This window comes from Cavia porcellus, unplaced genomic scaffold, assembly GCF_034190915.1.
Source record: "Cavia porcellus strain 051 isolate PalLab524CR breed Dunkin Hartley unplaced genomic scaffold, mCavPor4.1 scaffold_4, whole genome shotgun sequence".
NCBI lineage: Eukaryota > Metazoa > Chordata > Mammalia > Rodentia > Caviidae > Cavia > Cavia porcellus.
The window spans coordinates 103,401,902-103,424,735 of NW_026947487.1; the positions used below are offsets into that span (position 1 = coordinate 103,401,902).

The 22,834-nt window shown below is 48.0% G+C and overlaps 1 protein-coding gene across 8 annotated transcripts in view; it reads left to right on the forward strand.

The window, feature by feature from the left end:
• The window catches only part of Zfhx3 (zinc finger homeobox 3), a 242,061-nt gene that overhangs the window by 128,617 nt on the left and 90,610 nt on the right, over positions 1–22,834 (forward strand). For all 8 annotated transcript variants that reach the window (XR_010047021.1, XM_063247590.1, XM_063247596.1 and 5 more), the window contains one exon: positions 17,319–17,550. Coding sequence is in view for 7 of the 8 variants with exons in the window: in XM_063247590.1 (XP_063103660.1) it covers positions 17,319–17,550 (232 nt within the window). In the remaining variant the exon portion in view is untranslated. The remainder of the gene's footprint in view (positions 1–17,318; positions 17,551–22,834) is intronic.

Sequence of the window (22,834 nt, forward strand, 5' to 3'; positions counted from 1 at the left end):
ACCACTCAAGGGGCAGGTAGTGACAGCAGATGTCTGCACAGAGTCAGCTCCCCCTGCCTTTTATCCACTCATTTTCTGCTTTGTTAATTAAAAAGCCTCATTTTACTTAGAGTGGAATGCTTATTTTTGTGTTATTCCCTAGACAGAGTCTACATTACTGGGTTTGAAATTAAACTAGCTGAGAACGTCCAGTGTCACAATTCCCTTTTGTTTCTGGGAAAGTGGCAACATAGCATCTCCTGGATCTCTTTACGCCCTTGCTTTCTACTTAATCTAGGTAACTGGAGTCAGCCCTGGCCACTAGAATGTTCTGTGTTGCTGGAAGTGCCCTGCAGCGTGGCAGCCACTAGCCACGTGTGGCTGTGGGATGCTTAAAATGTGGCTGGTGTGACTGTAGAAAGAAGCTTTTAATTATGTTCGAGCCGTTTTAAGTTTCGGTAGTCGCACACGGCTGGTGGGAACGCCACTGGCTGACCACGCGAGAGTACCCTACAGCAGGGCTGAAACGCCAGGCTGTCTCTGTGCCCTCCCTGGCAGCGTTATTCTCTCACTGAGAAGGTAAACTGGTGGCACCATCACATTCAGCAAGCTGTAATTAGGAAGGTACGGTTTTCCGAAGGAAAAAGATGTTACTTTCTAAATCCAAATGTAAATGACTTGGATTATCCGTGTCACCGAGCGCTTCATTCATGCAGATAATTGAGAATTGACAGTGTCCTTTTCCCTCAATTACGTCCTGATAGTCCCATGTGTTACAATGGTGGAAACATGGAGCTGTTTTTAAATAGCTATGTTAATGTCCTCATTAATTTTACCTTTTTCTACCAATTAACAAATATTAACTCCTGTGGCAGAATTCAGTTGCCTCCCGTAGGAAGCCATGCGCATTCCCTCTTACCTTGAGACCGAGACTGAGGCCAGCGAAGCTTAGCCTTTCGCTTTCCGTTCTGCAGGAGCAGGGTTTCTCAGGGGAATCTTTGTACCGTGCTAGTTGCAGCATCGCACAGCACAGGGAGGCAAAACATTGAACTGAGACCAAGAGACCTGGACTGGTCTCCCTGACTCAGGTCCGAGCCTGGTTGTCTTTGACAGATGGCGCAGTTGAGGGGCTGTACACCCCACGTAGGGACCATGTGGGTGTCACCAGTGAGTGCTGTGCTGGGCAGGAGGATACCTGCCCCGTCTTGTCTAGATTATTGTTGTTGTGGGAACGTGAAGCCAGTTCAGCCAGAGATTCCTTTCTTCCTACTTTTTTCTCTAAAAAAGAAAATCGATTATGATTGCATGGAAAAGGGGTAGATTTTAAAATGCTGACCCTTAATTAAAGATTAGAGAGGAGAAAAAGCCCTCACAGGGTTCCATAGCCGGTACTCACAGGATTCCCAATTGCCCATCACTGATGTCGCCTTTCCTCTGCCCATTAAACTGTGAAAAAAGGCACATGCCTCTTTCCTGTCCTCCACCCCTGTTGTCACAAGGTGGTTGTGAGATTCCATTGACACTGGAATGGCCAAAGCCTTTGAAACCTATGGAGAGACGTTACTTTTCTAACTCAAGACTTGCTGGCTGCTCATTCCTGGCTGGCAGGTTGTCTCCTCGAATTCTGCTCTCAGGAGCTGCTTAGAGCGTGGTGTGGAGGAAGACACAGAGACATCGTAGTACCTTCCTTGTGCTCTAGGCTGTGTAAAATCTGGGTTGTTTTCAGCTCCTGGAGGACGTCAGATGTGGCTACATGTTTATTGTTCATGTTAGAAATTCCAGAAGAGTGGGATCAGTTACAGCTATCGTGAAGCTCAGGATAAATGTGTAACCTCCTACATTCCCGTGCATTGCTCACCTTGGTTAGAAAAATCCGGAGCTCGAGCCCAGGGCCTTGACTGAGCACATGTTCACTCCAGGGCTCTTGTGTTGGAGGCAAGAGAACAAGGAGTGAAGTCACTCTATTATTCAGAGTTCAGTGATTTGTGAATGGGCGTTGACCTTCAGTTTAAGATAGCTAAGTTTTATGAAGTTTTCAAGGCTTTTACTGAATTTTGGAAATTGTAAAAAACTTACTTTGCTTAGCAAAATGTGTGTGTGTGTGTGTGTGTGTGTGTGTGTGTGTATGTGTGTGTGTGTGTTTATTTGCACTCTTCAAGGCCAGGCATGTGGTATTCCAAATGACTGAGTAAATTTTTGGCATCAGCACTTTATGCACAGTGGGAAGGAATCCAGCCAGCCCCCTCTTCTTCCAAATAAAGTTTTATTGGAACACAGCCGCGCTTACTCTCTCCTGTGCCCATCGCAGGTTTTGTGCTGTGATGGCAGCCTGGAGCAGTTGTGACGTAGCTGGTGTTGCCCTCAGGCCTGAGATGACTCCCAGCTGGGCCTTTACAGAAAAAGTTTGCTGACCCCTGATCTAGACATTAGAAATGTGTCTTCTAAGAAGCGATGTCTTAATGAGTTCTGGAGAAACTATGGACTGAGCCCTTATTCTACCCACACCGTCTTTCAAAATGCATTTGTTGTCAGCTTGGCTGCCTCTGGTTTATTTCTGTGATCTGAAGAATTTGCTTATTAGATGCTGAATGCAGTGACCTTGGTTTCATGGTAACTAACCCTGCCTCGGCCCCTCGCTAATGTACTGCTAGTCATTTTATTCAGGAGACTGAGTAGCTTTCAGTGTTCTGTGGGAAGGGCACTGCTCATTAGTGGATGTGTGCAGCCTTCGGTTTAGCTAAAATCTGAATGTTTTCTCAACCCGAAAGAGTGAGTATTATTCTAAATGTTAAGTAATACAGCTCTCTACAAAGACAGAGTGCTTCCCAGTCATTATGAGCTGCGCCCCATCCTCATTCCTCATGATAACGCCGCCAAAGTAGGTTCTTAATATTACCATCCAGATTTCAGGGCTGGAGCGGGGACGGAGGGTGACTTGCTGAAGGTCACGTAATAACAAAGCCCGTTGGCAATTTGTGTCATCTCATGAGTCATGTTGTCGCTGGGGAATGCAGCTGGCACCAGTGGAACTTAGAGCCAGAGGCAAGCCAGTCCTCCTATCAGGTTCTTCCCCGGAGAAACTGATGATTTCATTAGCAAGGTAAGGGAATGGGCGACCCAGTAATTAATTCGTCTTTGTGTACACCTAGGTCCCCAGTGACACCAGAGGGTGGTGCAGTCTCTCTGCATCTTCAGGTTCCCTTTTGGAGCAATCGTCGTCACCTGACAGCTCTTTTCTTTCCATTTGGCTTTGCCTTCTATGAAGCATCTTCACTCTGCCTTACTCCCTCCTCTCTGTGGCTTGAAGGTGACTTCATGTCAGCTTCCCTGCTTTCTGCATGGCCCCTCACTCCTGTCCCCTTATTCTTGCCGTGGGATGACCTAGATCTTGTGTGTTGGGCACCAAGTTACAGGGTACACAGTTCCTGGCTTCAGGAATCTTCCCGTCTCTATGGGGAACGTGCTGTGTACACAAATCCAATAGGCAGCACTGTGAGCAGGAAAGCGCACTACTGCATAGGCTGAAATGGGGAGGTGGGCGGGACTTAGAAGGCAGGCTGGGATTTAGATGAGGTGGCGTGGAGATGTGCCTGGGAGGGAAGGACCCGAGCCAGGGCGCACGCTGTGCACACACATGCACAGGTGGCCCATCAAAGGACAGAGGTCGCCCAGCTGGCAGGAGACGATGGTTGTGCAGGGCAGAAGTGGGTGATGATGTCCTGTAGCAGAGCGTTTCTCAGGTACACACAGAGAATGACGTCAGTACTCTTTAGGGAAGACAAATGTTTTCTGCGATTATTTTGAGTGATTAAAGTAGGATGCAATAGGAAGCTGGAACATAGGTGGGGAATGAATGAATCAAAGCCAGAAGAATGACTATAAAAACACAGGTGCTACCGGAAGCTGGGAGTGGCTGTTGGGCTTTCTGGCCTTGTGTTATTATCATACTGAAAGGTCACTGAAAGGTTTAGGATTTAAGCCTTAAAATACTTTGGGGGAAAAAAAAAAAGACGTCCACAGATTGTAGTAATACTAGCAGGCTACAGACTTAGATTCCAGAATGATGTCACCTGCTAGGTGGTGGGGTCCTGAGCAGTTTGTTACATCCCGCCACTGACCTGCACGCCTGTCCGTTTTTATTTTGAGACAAGGTCTTGCTGTAGCCCAGGCTAACTTTGAACTTGCAGTTCTACTGCTTCATCCTCCCAGGTAGCTGGGATTTTAGGTGTACAACACCTTGCTGCGTTTTAATAATGTAGCTCAGGAAGGTGCGGGGTAATTTTCTGTCCGAATATCGTCACATAGGATCCTATGACGTGTGCAACTTGTGCCATAGCTATCTGTGCTTTGTGATGGCAGCAGTCCCCTCGCTGGTCCCACCTTCCCCTTTTTCTGCTCCTTCTCAGACCCCACCATTTCGCTCAAATAAACTTTTCTCTAGTTGCCAGTTCTTTAAATTAAGATTTCTGAAACCTGGATTTCACTGAAGAAAGTCAGCCATGATGTTCCAGCAGGTTTTAGGAATCATTGTTTGGCATGAATTTGATGCCTCCTTGTATCCCCAAACATCCTCTGGGCTCACCCATGTTTCTTGCCTATTAGAACAGTGAATTTAGATTCATAAGGAGAGGGCTGGAGGTTTAGCTCAGTGGCATAAGCGCCTGCCTTGCAAGCAAGCAGTCATGAGTTCAATCCCCGGTACTGATAAAAAGGAAAAAGACCAAAAAAAAAAAAAAAGATTCATAAGGAGAGGATATTTTAATTGGTATAGACTATATGCAGTAGACTATATGAAGAAAAACTTCCCTGTATTTCACCATTTAAAAATAAGATGCTCAGTGTGGTGGCACATATCTGTAATCCAGGCACTTGGGAGGCTGAGGCAGGAAGATTGCTGTGAGTTGGAGGCCAGCTTGGGCTACACAGTTGAGTCCACAACCAGCCTGGACAACATAGTGATACCCTGTGTCAAAATTAAAACAGAACAATTTAAAAAAAGCTTTAACTGACCGAACCTGCAGTACATTGTAATGGGGGCTCAAGGCCAGAACCAGGGGTCTTCTGGGACATCCCTGGGAGAGGTACATCATCAGTGGAACTGGCCTGCTGGGCAGAAGGCCAGGGAGACCTGGAATTGGGCGAAATCGGAGAAGAGAGGATGAACATAACTGTGTGCAGCCTGGAGCCCTTGTGTGCAGGGTCCCTTCCTGGTAGCGCTGGGGATTTGAACACAGGAAGGTAGACACCCAGGCAGCTGTTCTTAGAATCAGAGGTCAGGCAGCAGCAGTTGTCAGCAGCACGCAGTCACATAGGAACACAGGAATTCTGAGAAAATTAATACCGTTCATATGCAATGTATGTATATAGGTTTGAAAACAACACCCTACCCTGCTGCCTTGTCAAAACTGGGGATAAGTGAGCTTTTGTTCATACCTTCCAGGAGTGGACGGCCTGGCTCCTGTGCATTCAGATATCTGCACTTCTACACCCTTCTGTTGGCCTCGGTGGGTCTTCCATGTTTGGCATTAACATAAAGGTGTGGCCGCTGCCAATGTTCTGACAGCTTGAGTTGCTGTCCCTGAGACACAGCTGAGGAGGCTGCCTTCTCTTCCTGTTCACTGATGTTCTCCTGTTCTAAATGATTTCAGTGTATAGCAAAATATTGCCGTTACTTGTCCATTATTAGTAAAAGAGCGTGATAGGAAACTTTACATGAAGAGCAAAGCCAGTTGTACAAAAGAAATGGAAGAGTAACTGAGTGTGGTAGTGTGCACCTGCGATCCCAGCACTCAAGGCTGAAGTCAAAGGGTTGCAAGTTTGAGACCAGCCTGGGCTACATAGTGAGAAACTGTCTAAATACCAAACCACCAGAAGTGAAAGAATGGATGATGGATGATCACTAAGTTGTCCTCTGGCCAGGGAACATTTTGAAGAGAGGGAGGGAAGCTCTTTGTGATGGCATCCTTAAAACTGTCACCAAGTACAGGCATTTATAGTAATTATCTCCTGCCATAAAATCTTATTTAAACGAGTAGATACTAGCAAATATACTTACTGTCTGTAGTTGCCAACCTCTCATCTCAGTCATGAGGGAACAGACAGCCCTGTGTGGAAGTCATGTGACCCATAGGTGCCAAGAAACAATTTTGGTGGACACTGACAGGGGTCACCTTGTGCTCTGGGACCAGGGTGCTGGGACAGTTTTAGATCAGATGGGATGGGGAAAGGCTTCCAGGTGGAGGTGCTGTCAGCCTGCCTTGGGAGTTACATCACATTTCAGCACAAGCTGAAGGGAAACAGGCTGAAAGGCTGAGGGCTGGTGGGTCAGCGCATGTGGAGTGGATGGGGCACCAAAGGTTGGAGGTGGGGAGGTGGGTCTCGGCAAGCTAAAGACCAGCAAGCTATTGACCAGGAGTAAAATGGAGTAAGAGAGGATTTTCCTCATTTGTTCAGGGTCTTAACAATGGTTAAGTACCTGCCGAGATCCAGGAGCTCTGTGCCCAGGCTGGGGTGTGTTGTGCACAGTGTGCTGGAGAAACAGTGCCGGTTTGCAGTCTCCTGTCATCAGTACAGCAAGGAAGCTGCTTCTGGAGGGCTGCGGGGGTGAGAGGCAGAGTGGGCCCCGAACTCGGAAGGCTTTGACGCCCCAATGGCCTGTGAGCCAGGCCTTTACCCAGTGGGGGATCTGACTAAATTTTCTAGCTGAAAATTTAGTGTCTTCTTCAAAACCAGCTTCAGACCCAGCCATTGTCACTTTATTTCAGTCACAATAGGAGGTCGTTGACTTTCAAAATTTAGCAGTCCGACCCGCTGGATCTTTCCAGTTAATAAAGTGGAATTTCCTCATGGGCCTCCATATTCTTTGAGTTTGCATTCTGGCGTAGTTAGTGGTGAGCTAGAATAAATAATTCCTCCTCTGAGCCAAACTTCAGTGAAAGTACAATTTCCCAGATAGATTTTGGGCACTGAACTATTTTGGTTTGAGAAAGAACCAATTGGCCAACTCTCTAAACATCCTAGAAGACCACCCCTTCTGGAAGCCTGCCTTGTCTGCCATACCAGCTAGGACAGTGGTCACCAATGAGGTTGCCTCAGAATCACCTGGAGGGCTTGTCTGAAGCTGAATTTCTGGGCTCCACCCCCACAGCTTCCGTGCATCTGGGCAGAGCCTAGGAATTTGCATGTCTAATACGTCTCAGGACTGGTGATGCTGGTGGTCCGGGGTTGCCCTTTGCAAAGTTCTGGTGTAAGCTAAGCACCCCCTGCAAAGGAACTGCTGGGTTCCTGTGGCTCTGTCCTTTAGTGTGGCTCCAGGACTTCCACAGTGGACTCCCTTCCCACTCACCACAGCAGGCACAAGTGTGAAGACACAGGGTGGTCCTAGAGAAGGAAGGTAGCTCTCCAGATTCCCCAGGGAGCCTTCCTGTTACCCTCAGAAGGATTCAGAGGTCTCCAGGGCCTGTGCAGGGGGCTGGGCCCTGACCCTTGATTCCCCTCAGCTCAAGAGGGAGCCCTCAGTTCTCACCCAAAGTGGAGGGAGACCATCCATCTTCAGTCTCCAGCCACCTGTGTGGACATCGGAAGGGCGCAGCTGTGTCCTCCTTCACGCTAGTTTCTGCTGGGCCCTTCGATGAGAAACCTGGTGCTCTCCTTGTGATCTGGAAAGAAGGTTGCTGGTCTTCAGAGATAGCCTGAGGAAGCGAGCAGGCACCCAGAGATTCCCCCAGCCCCAGGGATGCTCCTGGTCTTTGAGCCCATGGCCATTGGAATGATTAATGGATGTCCTCCACTGTGTTGGACAATTAAGGAAAGCAGGAGAATGAGGGAAACATCTTCAGTGAGACCTAATTTGGCACCATATTGTTTTCTGTTAATCTATTTTGTTTTCTGTCCGTCTGTCCCAAGGGACGGGTGCCTTACTGCTTGCTGAAGCATGCATAACTAATGTCCTCATTAAGCGCTGATCTGTTTATCAGGGCCATGCGAGGAAGCCAGCCTGCCAAACCTAGGCACAAGCTGGGGCTGTTACCTCCCTCTGGGCCTTAGCCCCACCTCATTAAGCTGGTCCGGGCTATTGATTGGGAGCCTGTGTTTGGAAGAGTCTTACTTACTCCATGCATTATCTTGACAGATTGATCAGACCTGATTGAGAACCTCTTAAAGGAACGAACAGCTGTAATGGGAAAGTTGGACTCTGTCATCCGTTAGGATGATTCTGGGAGCAAGAAGAACAAGGCTGACATCTTGGAGCAATTGTATTTACAATTAACATGGCTGAAAACGATTGCCTCTATTGATCCCCCCTTCCTGCAATTACAGCCCCATTGTTTACATTCCAGCACTTCAGTTATAAAAAGGAAATTCAATAATTATTGCATTATTTAAAGTTAAAGTGCCACAGAGTTTGCTGGCTGCGCTTGCTGGTTGATTTAACGTTCAGTAAAATCCATGCTGAGCTCTCCATCTTGAGGCCGAACAATATCGGCTTTTAATGAGACTTAAAAAGGGGGGAAGGAGAGCAAAACTCAGTGCACAGGGTGTTTGTCTGAGTTATTTATGGGGGGAGCCAGAGAAAGCAGCCGTGTCATCATTCGCAAAACCGCGTCCCTCTCGCCCATGTGGCTGTCCGCCCTGCAGACGGCCACATCCTGGCCTCTAGGCTCAGACGTCTTCAAAGAAGCATTTTCCTCTTTCTCCCCCTGTTGGTGCCTTGTCCCCCTCCCGCAAGTACAACTGTCCTCTCCAACTTTGAGCAAGACCCAAGGAATTTAAGGATAAAGAATGAAAGGTCAACAGTAGCCAGCATGATCGCTGCTGAAGGCATTTATTGAGAGGAAATTTCCTTCTTCGCCCCTTCTCGTTCCCATTTTCTCTTTCAAGGGAGAAATAAAATAAAATTTGAAAATCAAGCATCGCTTAGGAGAAACAAGCCAGCCCTGTGGGTGCTCCGCAGCCTCCCCCGTCACACTGGCCGCCCCTGTCTTCTCTCATAATGAAGGTGATGAGGGTATTTGTCAGCAAATCATGGGAACTCAGGAGGAGCCTCTGAGTTTGAGCACCAAATCATGCTGTCCGCAGCAGTAACCAGAAAGTTCAAGTGCGTGGCAGGAATTTTAAAGACCATTTTATTTTTCTCGTGTCTGGTTGAGTCTTGCACAGGCTCCGTTCCAGCACAGCGTCTGGACAGGTGCGCCCAACAGGGTGCAGGACAAGGGGGAAAGGGATGCCCCACGCTTTGCCATCAAGAGTCACGCTTCCCACCACAGCCTCAGGAAATTGTAGACTGCAGGTGTGAAAGGGGAGAGGAAGATGAATAGAGCCAATTCTGACTTTTATGAAGTATCTGGAGCAGGCCAGTAGCAGGCAGCTGCTTCCATGTGACTTTTTCATTAAGGAGGTGAATTCTTGTGTGCAGGCATTGCATGATTTATCTAGCACACTTTGCTAGAATCTGAAATACTGTTTGGGAAAAGGCAAGGGCAGAGATTTTAGGTCTTGGAGGCTTTCCTCCCCATAATGGGACATCTCCATGCACTTTGTTGTGAGTCTCTTCTCCATGGCAGCTGCTTTCTAAGCCACTACAGCTGTGTCAGTCTCACCTGGGAGAGTTAGAAATGTGCATTCTTGGGCTCCACCAGACCTGCTGAATCAGATATCCCTGGGGTTTGGCAACCCATGATGTAACAGGCCCCGTGGGGCTTCTGAGATGTGCTCAAGGTAGAGACCTCCTGAGCTGGGACACCCTTTGCATCATAGACTGCCATGCCATGGTATTGTAACCCCTTTCGGAATGACCAAGCCAGATCTGGCACACCAGCAGGGAGACTATGACAGTGCCGAGTATTTGGATTTGTTCATTCATTCTTTCTTTTTATTTTTCTTTTTTTTCTTTCTCTTTTTTGGTATCAGGAATCGAACTCAGGATCTTGTGCTCACCAGGCAGGCCCTGCACCACTGAGCTGTAGCCCTGACCCTCAATACATATTTGAAAGGATTTTCATGTATGATTTCTCTTGTAGTTTTAAAAGTGGCTCTTTTTGTCTTTCAAAAAAAGCCAGGACTAGTCCTGCATTTAGCAGGTGAAATGATACACCTGTTTGGACCACCAGGGAGCCATTTTTTCCTTGTCTGTGGATTAGCATGGGGTTAGAGATACAAATAAGCAAATTCTTCAGAGCAGATTGGGAAAATCAGGCGAGTACCTGCCAGCCATGTCAGCTGACTACTCCTCTGTCCTCTGGTCCTCTTCTGGGATGCAGACAGATGTGATGAACAACATGGTTCTTGGTTTATATCCCCTTCCCCCCACATGAGCAAGGGGATACAGTAAACATTAATTTTGGGGTAAAGGCATGGTCTTAAGGTTCAGTATATCGGTTCTATACTAGCAGTAAGACTTTGGTTCAATTACTTAAAATTCAGGGCTGGGGAAGTAGCTCAGTGGCACAGGGCCTGCCTGGCAAGTGCAAGGCCCTGAGTTCAATTTCCAGTATCGAAAATAACCAGCACTTTTTATAAGAAAGAAGTTGACTTTGTGTGTGCTCTATACCCTCTGCCCATATCTTAATTTCTGTGTATCATGTTTCTTTACTGTCAATCACAACTTCCTTTTGGAGTCTAGGGAAGGAGAGGCACTGGTTGTAATGAGAAAAAAGTCAAATGGGTGTGTTTCATGGATGCTTATTTCCATCCCTAATCCTGTAGGGTTACTAATTTGACAAATAACAAAAGTGCCACCAATACCTTCATTTCTTATAAAGGGCTCCCATGTATCAGGTAGCCCGTGTTAGGCGTTTCTTATGAATTACTCCTTCAGCTCCTCCCAGCAGTGCTGTGTGGAGGTTCTGTTATCTTCTCGTTTTGCCCACGAGGAAACTGAGCATTGTATATGGCTCTCCTGAGATCGTGCATCTAGTGAGATTCAAAGTGAAGGTCGTCTAGCTGGCTGTCCTCATGCAGGAGACTCCTTAGGCCACTGTGATTGACAACAATTTCATGTGAGTGGAGTGGGTTCATGCGAGCATTGCATGTCTAAACAGTCCCTGTTTTTGTTTAGGAATTTACATTTGTGAAAGCCGGAGAGTAGCACTAGGGAAAAACTGCAGCTCAGTGAAAGACAAAGTCTCTCTCCCTGTCCTGGCGAAGTGGGTCATTTCAGGTCCTGGGAAGTTGAGGTTGCTTCTAGAGGGTGCTCAGCTCTGTGTGGGTCTTGTCCACCTACGTACCATATTGGACTTTCAGCTCTGTAGAGACTCAGCTGACCTTGGTAGAAACCTACCCTCACTGTGCTTGTCCCCAGGGAGGACTCGCACATGCCTGGAAATCCTCTTCCCACGTGCACACAGTGACTCCGCACTCCTTACCGGGGTTTTCCTAGCACAGAGAAGTGAAATCTGTTATGCACAAGGATTGACATTCCCCAAGGGCCTGTATTTGTGTTTTTCCAGAAGACATACAGAGCCAAGGCAGGTTTGGGCTAGAGAAGGTTTCAGACTCAGACTGTTATTTTCCTTCTAGGATCTACTGTGTGGCTCACGGCCACCAATGTTGTGAGTTTTGAGTCAGGCAGTGTCATCCATACAGGAGTGGTAGGCTCAGCAACTGGTCCGGGAGCTCAGGGACTGAGCAGGAAGGAATGTGGCTTGTTCCAGGGTGTGAGGAGTCTGACCTAGAAACCAGAAATAGGGCAGAGCCACCCAAACGGATTGATCTAGGGAGCGTTTTTACTTCCTTTGGCTTTTTTCTTGTAAATCATGGTTAGAACTTACATCTTATGGTGTCTGCAGAACTCCTACTGTGAAATAGGACTAAATTAGCATGTGCCAAGGACAAGGGCATGAAGGGATGAAAAGCTAAGATTAAACAGGAAAAAAAATATACGTATATTTAGATTGACCTTTCACGCATATTCCTAAAAATGTGACATTAAATCTGAAAGTAACTCAACCTCACTGATTAAAAAATTAACCGCCTTCATCCCTGGTTGCACCTCTGAAAGGATTCTTTTTTAGACATTCAAGGTGAATACCTGGACCTGGGAAGTCTCTGGTCACTGTTACAGTTTCACAGCAGTGGGCGTGGAGTTGAAACCCAGGATCCAGTCCAGCCACTCTCGCTCTCTGGGTGACCTTGGGGTAATCCCGTGGCCTCTGAGCTTTGGGTCCCTTCAACTATGAGTCAAGCGCTGCCCATCCCAGGAGGCTGTAAAGGGGAAAGAGGAAGTTTGCAGAGGGGCTGCAGGGTAAATGGTGGTACACAGGCCTGCTGCCCGCTGACGACTTCCTCGTCCTCTTATGATGCTGGGGAGTTCCGCAAGCTAACTGTGAATTTCCGGTCTTTCCCCAGTCCCATCTTACTGGATTTATTGGTAATATTGTATACCCTCTCCCCATGAAGCGAGCCTGAAACCCATGCCATGCTGTGCTTGGCAGTCTTTCCCTCCAGTGGGGCGCCTGATGTGGCCTCTTCTGTTTTGAGATGTCCAGATTTATGGCCCAAGGACAATTGCAGGCCCCGCTGCCTGCCTCTGCCTAGCTGCGCCCCAGAGCTCAACAGGTTCCTGAGGGGCCTTTCAAGACATCTTGTAATTGAGGTTTCTTCTGGTATCCCCCAGGTACCCCACTGCTTGAGGGGGTTGCCAGGAGGCTGCCTCCCTACATCAAAGAGCTTTGCCTCTTTCGCTTGCTGTCAGCATGGGGTCACATGGCGGCACCCTGCCAGAAGGTGGGTGTGGGCCTGTAGGTGGTAGCAGGTATTACTCCCCCAGGAAGCAGCTTTGGTGAATCACGGGTGTGTGTGCACTTGTGTCGGAGCGCACCGTGTCCACTTCGACTTTAAAGAGGCGGCCGTGTCAAAACCTGATCAATATTTGCATTCCATGCATGAAGAGCCAGATGTTAGAAGTTTCCTAGTGTTGGGAGGAGGAGGGAGCTGGGGCCCCTCCAGATTTATACAAATCAATGTTCTCTGACAGCAGTTGGTTCGTTTTCCTGGGAAACAAGTAACAGGAACACGTTTTTTTGATTTTCACGATGAATTATTTTCTAACAAGAGCCCTCTTTGACTTGCAGTATTTGGCCAGGGCGAACGAGCCCAACATATTAATGGGGTAGAATCCCATGAAGCTGCGCAGCCTCGCCCCTCTTCCTTCCGTTCTATTTTAATTATTAATTTGCTTTTTGCACTCACTTTCCGTGCCGGGCTCGTCCTCGAGTGCCTCTGACTGCAGGCAGGGTTTTTCTTTTTCTGGGTTCTTCCCTGTGAACCAGACGGAAAAGGGACATCACCAAGACAGATGTGGCCCCTCAGCTGTTTCCATGTGGGAAGCACGGGAGGATCATCTTCATTTTCGGACAGAACTAGCTGTGAAAGACAGAAGGGTGCAGGCGCACACAGAGGGTTTAGCATGTTGTAGACTCTTAGAATTAGACCAAAAGGAGCCCCACTTAGTTCTGCACCCAGCCTCCTGGGGACTGTGTGCTGCAGTACTAACCACAGCTGAAGTTGTTTTGTTTTGTTTTCTAACCACACTGCTGACCTGATGGAGGAATCACAAACACAGAGTAAAGAGAGAAAAAGCAAAGTAAGAGCTGGGTCCCCTCCTCCCAGATGGGAGAGCCCCACTACGGAGGCAGGACATCGGAGAATTCAGGATTTGTGTGGGAGAAAAATTTGCTGCCTGGTCAAGAGAGCAAAAACTCTGCTAGGAGGCAACTCTGTTATTGAGTATACCGCTGGGATTTGTGCCTTGGTGGATTCTTCATATATTACAGTGAATTTAATTAAATACATTGTGATCCCAATTGAGGGTATTCTAATTAGCCGGGTCAGGAACAAATTATTCTCCCTCCTTCTCCAGATGAAAACATCTCTGCTCTTCAGCGAGGAAGGCGTGTCCTTGACTGTCTGACTTGCCCCATGGAGTCTTCTTCCTGGCAGCCCAGCCTCGCCTGCAGCTTCGTGTTTAGGCTGTTCTCAGGGCGCATTCTGGGGAGAGGCCAGTGCCACTCGGGAAGGAGACAGATCTGGCCAGCAGGGTCAAGGGGTTGGGGAATGGAGAGGGGCACAGATGCCAGGCCCCTGCTGCTGGCAGTGGGTCCTCTTTACTGCAGCATGGACAGCCGAGAAGTAACAAGAGCAGGAGCTGTCACACGTAGGGAGGCACAGTAGGCTCAGGTTGTGAGCTGCAACCTTTCTAAGCAAGAGCTTCTTAGAAAACAAGATGTGGGGCTGGAGGTTTAGCTCAGCGGCATAAGCGCCTGCCTTGAAAGCAGGCAGTCGTGAGTTTGATCCCTGGTACCGATAAAAAGGAAAAAGACAAAAAAAAAAAAAAAAAAAAAAAAGAAAACAAGATGTAGTTTATTCCGAAATTTTTCCAGTGAATGGGTCATTGAAGTTGGAGAATAGAACAAGCTTGGAAGTTTGAATTAAGCTTTCATGTAAGTCGCTAAGAAATGGCTTTAAGTGTTTCCTATATCAACATCAGCAAAAGAGATCATGGTTGTGGTTTCCTAATTTCCTTTCCTTCTTTTCTCCATGATTTGCAGTCTGTGACATTTCTTTCTCTAAAATGGCTCTCAGGTGACAGAAAACAAGATTTGTGGCTGTCCAAGAGACTGCATTTACCAACATGAGCTTGAAAGAGTGGTTTTGGGATATTCTCACCATACCCAGTCCCCCCCCCCCCCCCCAGGAGTTTCTAGTGTGATGTTTATTTCAATTCAGATTTGTACAGCTCTGTCCCCTAAGAGCCTTTGGGTTTGAAGACCAAAGACATTTGATGCCTCAATTCCCACTCACTTCTCTTTGGCTGCCTTATCCCTGTCCTCTGGCTCAGACATTGGAAACCCCACCATTTGGAATACAACCCTTGCATCCGTATTACAATTTTATGTTTAAAATTCCATGCCTTAACTGCAAGGAAATCATGTTTCCTGGGGAGGTAAGGGGGAGGTAAGACTGTAGCGATCCTTGCTCTGATTTCATAGTTTAAGACACTTGGACTCGTGGTGATTGTCCTTAGCTTTTATTCATTTATTTCAATAGAAGCTTTAATAAGTATCATCGTTTTGGTCTTAGTAGGCCCAAAGCAGCAGTTCCTGGCTCCTGCATCTCTCCTCTCCTCCCAACCCCAAATGGTTCCCAAGACCACAGGATTGTCCTGCTGGGGCTTTTGCCTTTTGAATGGCCTATGGAAAAGCAGAAGGACATGTCCCTGGGCAAGCTTGACCTTTCCTTCACATCTGCCGCCGCGTACCCTCCTCCCAGGGTGTGGCCTCGGAACACAGTGTCTTGGTGCATCCCATCCTGCCCAAGTCCCCTGCAGGGAGCCTTGTCTCTGAGGAGGAATGCTGGAGACAGACCATTAAAAAAGTTCAAATTTATTTCAAGAAAAATAGCTTCGTACTGTCAGTTGCAGTTTCTCTAACATTTAAGTTTAAGGTCTCCCTGGTTCTTCCAGCTCCTGGTTGTGAAACTCTTTAGGACAGCTGTTACTTGTAAGGATTTTATCTCTGTGGTTCCAAGTACTTGTGGCTATTGACTCACCACTTTGGGCGACTGGGACTGTTCCCTCTTGGTGCCTGTGAAACCTTTTGCATCCACACCTGCAGGTGAGCCCGGTTTCTTCTGGAATGTGAAAGCCAGCTTGAGGGCCCTAAGCTCCCTGGTAAATTTGCTGTGACACCTCACTGGTACATTCCTGTTTCTTCTTCCAATAAAGTGCACGTGTACTCCTGGGGTTTTTAGGCTTTGTGAGCACAGGTCAGGTGTAGGCCTGTGTGTGTGAATCTCAGCAGTGTCATCCACTAGGAAGTGCTTCTAGGGACAGTCTCACCAGAAGTACAGGACATTCCAGGTGCTCTGGTTTCTCAGCACCTGATATGATAGCTTGAGCAAGGGAGAGACCTGAGCAGTAGCTGAAACTGTGATCAAGGCGTGAGCATCCTGGGGAGTCCTCTGTGGGCCAGAAAGAAGGTGAGAGACCCTCTACATGCTTGGCCTCACGCCTCAGGCCACACTTGAGTGACTGGGGTGGAGGTGGGATGGTGGGGAGAAACAGTGAAGGAAGAATCGCACATTATCCAGGTTCCCTCCTCTAGGAAGATCCTGGGTCTGTGGTGTGGGGCGGTAAGCCCCAGCTTGTACTTCCTTCCCACTGGTCGGTCACTTGGCTCAGTCATCTAAGCCTTGTAGGTTTTCCCTGCTTCATGGACGGCCAGGAGACAAGCTCCTTTCCCTCCCCTGGGTCATTTGGAATGATGGAGTGTGTCACTCCCTGACGGCTAGAAGAAATGGTCCATAGCTTTCATCACATCCCCAAGAGGCCCCAAAATGTTGTCAATTTGGCTCTTGGGTGACCTTTAATTCTCTTAAGCACAGAAGTCTAGGATCTGCTGACTCTCTGTGACAGCGACCTTTCTTGCATCTTAAACTTTAATCCTGTGTGAGCCTGCTTCCTGCTGGCTCTCAGTCTTGCGTGCTCCAGACTTGGCACCATGTCTGGTGCACACACAGAGAATGTCATTATGATTGTATGATACACCAGATGACCGATGGTGCTGACCAATGATGAGCCAGGTGACCTCGAACCCTTGATGAAGACCTAGTCTGGAGAAATGTATTTATCTGTCACTTTTTAATCTAGAGAAAAGTCTCATTTTGTTCTCCCAGTAGACTATAATTATAAAACAAACCTTTGAGTTGTGCTTCATGTAGAAGGCTCTGTGTGGCATAGCTGTGACTCTGTGTTGCAGACCAGCATGCTTGCTGTACAGGTGGGAGGCCCATTGGCTGTCACCAAAGCAGGGGGTGGCTGACTTTGTCTGTAAAGAACTGGAGAATATTAGGCTGCACTGTCTCTGTCACAGCTGTTCAACTGCGATGCCTCAAAAGCAGCCATAGATTGTACATAAGTCAATGGACAAGGCTGTGTTCCAGTAGAACTTTATTTACCGTAGCAGGCAGTGGGGTGGATTTGGCAGAAAGGCTGCAGTGTGCTGACCCCCAGTCTAAGTGAAGCAGGATGCTTTGGCAAGTGAAAGACACCTTTAATAATTGTGACCCTGGGAGGACCCCATCAATGAGCGGTGTTACTGGGATAAAGGCATCCAGGAATGGGCCTTTAGGGAAGACCCGGATGTGAGTCAGCTTGCTGCTTGTATTCAGAGAGCTGCGAGAAAAGGGGTGTGGGGGAGACAACACCCCCTCTAGGAATCTAATCATTAGCTACAGCCCTTTTGGTGGCATGCCTCTGTCCACAGCCAGTCAGGGTGGGCTCCGGGCAGTGGCAGGCTTCCGGTGACTGACCCAGGGCACGTCCCCCTCCTTTGTTCCCGCAGCACCTGCAGCAGCATGAGAGTGGCGTGGAGGGTGAGAGCTGCTACTACCACTGCGTCCTGTGCAATTACTCCACCAAGGCCAAGCTCAACCTCATCCAGCATGTGCGCTCCATGAAGCACCAGCGCAGTGAGAGCCTGCGCAAGCTGCAGCGGCTGCAGAAAGGCCTTCCGGAAGAGGACGAGGACCTGGGGCAGATCTTCACCATCCGCAAGTGTCCCTCGACCGACCCAGGTGAGGCATCCGCGGACGTGCTGGACCACGAGGCCTCCTGGGGGCTTTTGTTGGAGGAAGACATGCCTGTCGCTGGCCTCTCTGGTGGTGGCCGGTGTGTTCTAGGAAGGTCATGGTGCCTTTGATGTATTTTTTTTTAAGCAGCCTGGTGCTGCTCGACTTGAGGGTTGTGCTCAGCTAGAAACCACTGCCCAGGGGGAGACCCACGAAGACCTTCTGTCTCCTACCCTCAATGTTCTTCCAGCGCATACTCTGGATTCCACTATTGTACATTGTGATCCAGCAGATGCTGCACTGCGTGCCTTGTTTAGTATTAAGAGTAGACAGTTTGCGGCCTCAGAGTCTGGCCAGTAAAAGTGGACTTCAAGGAAGATCAAACCTAGAACTTCTTAGAAAACTCTTACTTGCATTTGAGAGAGATTCTTGTCATTCTGTGAGCTCACGCTCCTTGCTGCCCTCCTGGAATCAATATTTTCTGGTGGAACTCACCTTATTTTTCCCTTTTCTTCTGTCATCTTCTCTATAGTCAACTTTTTCTCACTTCCTTCCTTTTCTGTGACTCTTGTTCTCATTTAGAGCTCATTTAGTAGAATTACCTCTTTTTTTTTTTTTTTCAATCTTCGAGTCTTTTCTATGACTTGGAAGCACATGACAATTCTTTGCAACTTTAAAAGCATAGTGTGAAAGCCCTTCCTTACTCCTGGATTCCCGCTGGAAGAATGGTCTGTGTGACTCATCTCTAGTCCACACCTCAGCCACCTGTTTCCTCCTGTCCCCAAACCACTCCACACAGGGTACCAGTGGCCTGGTACTGGTGGCTGTGCTGGCCTCATTCTTTGTTTCTGTAGTGTCTGCAAGGCCTTCCTGGCCCTTCTGGAAGCTCCTTTCCCCTGGCTTCTAGGGCTCACTTCTCTCTCATTTCCCTTGACAGTTGTCCCTGCCCGTCCCAGACTCTGGGTCCTCAGCTTGACGCACATGCCAGTGTCCCTGGGCAGCAGCCCCGGTCCTCGTGAAGCTCTGATCTCCAGGTGTTGCCAGATGCCCTGTCTGCTCCCCTAATGTCTTGCCCCCCACTGCTCTTGGACACTGGGCTCATGACTCTCCCCAGCGGACCTCCTTTTCTTCTGATTTTACTTTGTCCATTGACCTGGCCGGTCTGGCCTCAAGGCCCCTTCTCAGCCCTCTGTCTCCTGTATCACATTCTTAGCCACAGACCGCTGTGGCTGTGTGAGGTTTTAATCTTAGTGCTACCAAATTATACATTTTTCTAGTCTTTAGAGGTAAAACATTTTTTATGAAGAATGGCATAACTTCTCCCTCATCTCATTCTTCAGGGTTTTCAACTTTTAGATATTTCCTTTGTGACTTTTTTGCAGCAGCTTCTGTTCCTGTTTCTCAATTCTTTTTCAGTCGTAGGCATCTCTTGGCTTTCTAGTCCAGAAGATGAGGACTTCACAGGCGCACTATCCTATAAACTCTCTTCACCCTACCCACCGACACAGACCCATCCGCAAGCTCAGGCACATGTCACGGGCACCAGCACCTCCTTCCTCCCCCGCCTCTCCCACCTCCCTGCAAACATGCTCCGCCACATGCAACACACCGTGCCCCTCACCTCCTGTATCTGTATCACGAATCTCCCCACAAACAGCCACGGCACCCACTCATACTCCACACATGCATACTCCACAGATGCTTCTCAAATGCTGTACCCTGGTCCTCCATGTCCCACACACGCATCACAAACATATAGACACTGCAGCCCTAAACACCCTGCGTGCACTTACATACTTCATAAACAGAATGGTAACACTCCGTACGTACATATATACATACATACACCAACAGACACTGCACCCCACACCCCGTGTGCATTTACACACCTCACAGACATGACACGTATCCCGCACACTTATCACCAACAGACGCCGTGCCTCACACTTTGCCTCCCACACTCCCCAACCCTCTCCACACTCTTTATCTTTCCCTCCCTCCGTCTTCCAATGATTTGGGGTTGTATTAGTATTCAGTGTTTTCATTATTAGAACTCTATAAATATTAATCACAGCTGAGCCATGTAGAGTTTTATAATTTCATTTACCTTCTTGTACAACTTTTTGTTTTCCCTGGTTTTCTAGGTAGCTATGATTAATTCATGGCTCACCTTGCTCTGCCAGAGTAGATGTTCCCTAATCTCCCAGTGCTCTGTGCTGTCAGGTTTTCCATCGGCTTTGTTTCCTCCTGGTGGTGTCTCTGTGTCTCTTGACCCTCCTGGAGTCTTCTGCCCACCAGCCCCTGTCCGCACTGTCCAGCGCCTCCGTGGCTGTCTGCTCTCTAGACATGAAATTGCAGCCCCATGGGACAGGATACTCTGTACTTTAGGAATTTCCCTCCCTGCTAGGATAGTTGAGGTTTCATATTGTGGCAGTCCATTCTCCTGACAGCCGGTACAAATCATCTCTTCAGGAAAGTGTCGATGGGGACCAAAATAATATCTGTCACTTCCAGGTCACTGCAAGACTATCCTTTCCTGTGTGTTTTCACGTGGATTTTCTGGTTAAACTGTAAGTATTTACTCTGCCGCTCCTGCCTGTCCCTATCATAGGTCCCCCTGTGCAAGTGTCCTCAGGGGCACAATGAGAACAGGCACCCACAGACCCTCTTCTGTCCCTAGAGCCTGAGGTTATTGTGCCCCTGGCTGTGGGGAACCCAGGCCTCCACTTCAGTGTTTCGGCCTCTGCTCCTTCCCCTTATTCCGCGGTTATTTCACAGGAGTCTCCTGCCTTCTGCTGGCATACATGTAGACCCCTTTCTTTCAGTACCTGTGTCTTCTTATTCTTTTTTTTTGTCCTTGTTTTACTCTTCAGTTAGAAGCTGGTCCCTTTCACCCCTCAGTTCTTTCACTCTGCTCAGAATTCCCTTTTTATTAATGAGATGCCCCAAACTAAATAGTGCACAGCTGCCATTTCCACCAGGTTTGTGGACCAGGAAAACGATTCCCTATTTTATAGCGCAGTACTTCCGTTTGAGCAGTCCACTCTGGAACGGCTTTCCACAGACTTCTGTGTTACTCCCACATACTGTACATTAGCATCCTCTTCGCCCCAGATATTTGAGCAACTTCTGTGAGCATAGTCAGCTTCCTCTCTGCATTTCCAAATCCTTTTATATTGTCTTTGGCCCCCAGTCCTGTTGTTCTACCCACCCCCTCCCACTCACGCCCCACTGAAGCTTGTCCTCCGCTGATGACAGAGGGACAGATTCTTAGGTAATACTCATGCTGACATTAACAGGAACTTGGTTCTGTTTTAGAAATCCCTGTGAGAAAACACATCTTAAAACATATCCTCCCTGTCCTCAGGGATTGGCTTTTAAAAAGTGGAAAGAATGTCTTCAGGAACAGGGACATCTCGGGCCTGACATTTAAGATCATCGGTTTCACATTGGTAAACACAGACTTTGTAAAGTACTCGTGGTTCTCGACACTTTAGCAGAAGGGTCAGGACGTGATCCTGCAGCTGGAAGCGTCATTCATGTGGTACTTGGAGCCTGAGAAGCCTTCTGACTTCTCTGCCCTGCCTATCTGACCCAGTGGCCGTGCTTGTCTGAAGTTCATGATACCAGCATCCTGTCATCAAGTTCAATGATGACAGTGATCTTTCTCTTTTTTTCTTTTCCTTTCGTTTGCTTATTTTTCTCTCGTCCATATACCACAAAGTTTTATGCAGAGGTCATTAGAAACCACTTTTCTTTTTTCCCTTTCCGAGCCCTAGTTGGAATCTTTGGAAGGTACCAAGAATGGAATGAATTCTGTTCTCTAGACAACAAAAAGATCTCTCCCAATTTTACCTATCTTAACTCCCCTGTGTGCCAGCCAGCCAGGCTCATCACAGAGCCCGCCAGCCCACACAAACCTGTTGGTCTGGAGGAAGGAGTTGAGAAAGAGGAACTTGGGGAGACCTTGTCTCTCCTTCAGAACTTTCTGCTGATGGCCAGGATGGATGGATGTTGCTTGCAACTGTGGACCTGTGACCAGAGGGTCCTGCCTTGGACTGGACAGGGAACCCTTGGCATGCCACACCCTCATTGTGGTCCTGCTTGTGGTGGCGTGTCACTGTTAGGTCAGCAGGCAGCCTGAGTTCCACATTGTGGTGGTGTTAGCCTAGTGTGACGCTCTTCTTTCCACCCCCTGTCTACAGTAGACACACGGCCGCATACACACATGCACACGGGCACGGTTGGTCTTCCTAGTTTAAAAATGACTTGGAGGGCTGGGGTATAGCTCAGCTAGAGTACTTGCCTAATGTGCCTAACGTCTACATGGCCCCTAGAACTGATCCTCAGAACCACAAGAACAAAACAAAAAAATATCAAAAAGATGAAAGCAACTTGGAATCACACATCTGTGAGTAAAGACAAAGCTCTTATTTCATCCTCACTTAGCATTTTTAAGTTTCTACATGGATTTTTGATTGATTAGTTTGAATACTTTTTTTCTGCAAAATGAAATAGTCTCTATGTTGAGGTCTGTTCTTTGTGCTCCATCCCTCCCTATAGGCAGATATAGGGGACCCATCCCCATCCCCATCCCCATCCCCGTGGGCTACTACAGTAGGTTCTCTCAGTTGCAGTGTCCACTATCTGCTTCCCTTTAGTGGGCCAAAAGCTCTAGAAAGATGGAAAACTCTCATGTGGGTGGGTCACGTGTAAGATCAGCTTCTCTGTTTGCCTATTAAAAAGGCATTTCTGGCTCCTGGCTGAAACTGTCATTAATTTCACTGTATCCTGCCCTGGACTTGGAGGAACAAGGGACCCTTTGTGTTTCTGCTGTTGGCTCTTCTCTTCCTCCTCCTCCTTCTCCTTCCCCTCTTCCTCTTATCTCTTTTCTTGCTCTTCTTGCCTTACCACTTTTTCTTTCCTGTAGACATAGATCTTCAAACTTTGCAGAAGTGTAATTAAACTGAAAATTCCTTGAGGGCCTGCTGTGTTTGGGGGACACAGCTGGTGTGTGCTGTCCCCTGTGGCATGACACACTGGCTAGTCCACCAGCTGAGGCACTGGGGGAAGCAGATGAAGACTCAGTTTACAGAGGGCGTGGTCATTCAGAGTTTGACGCTTTTGCCTGGAGCAAGAGCTGGCATCCCTTGAGTCACACATCTTTGACTTTTCCAAGGCAGTGAATTTCTGGGGTTAGAGAGGTAGACACAACTTGTCAAGGGATGATGTGGTTTTAGTGACAGCTTTTACTGAAACGTTCCCTGACTTTGTTTAGTGGATCTTTTTT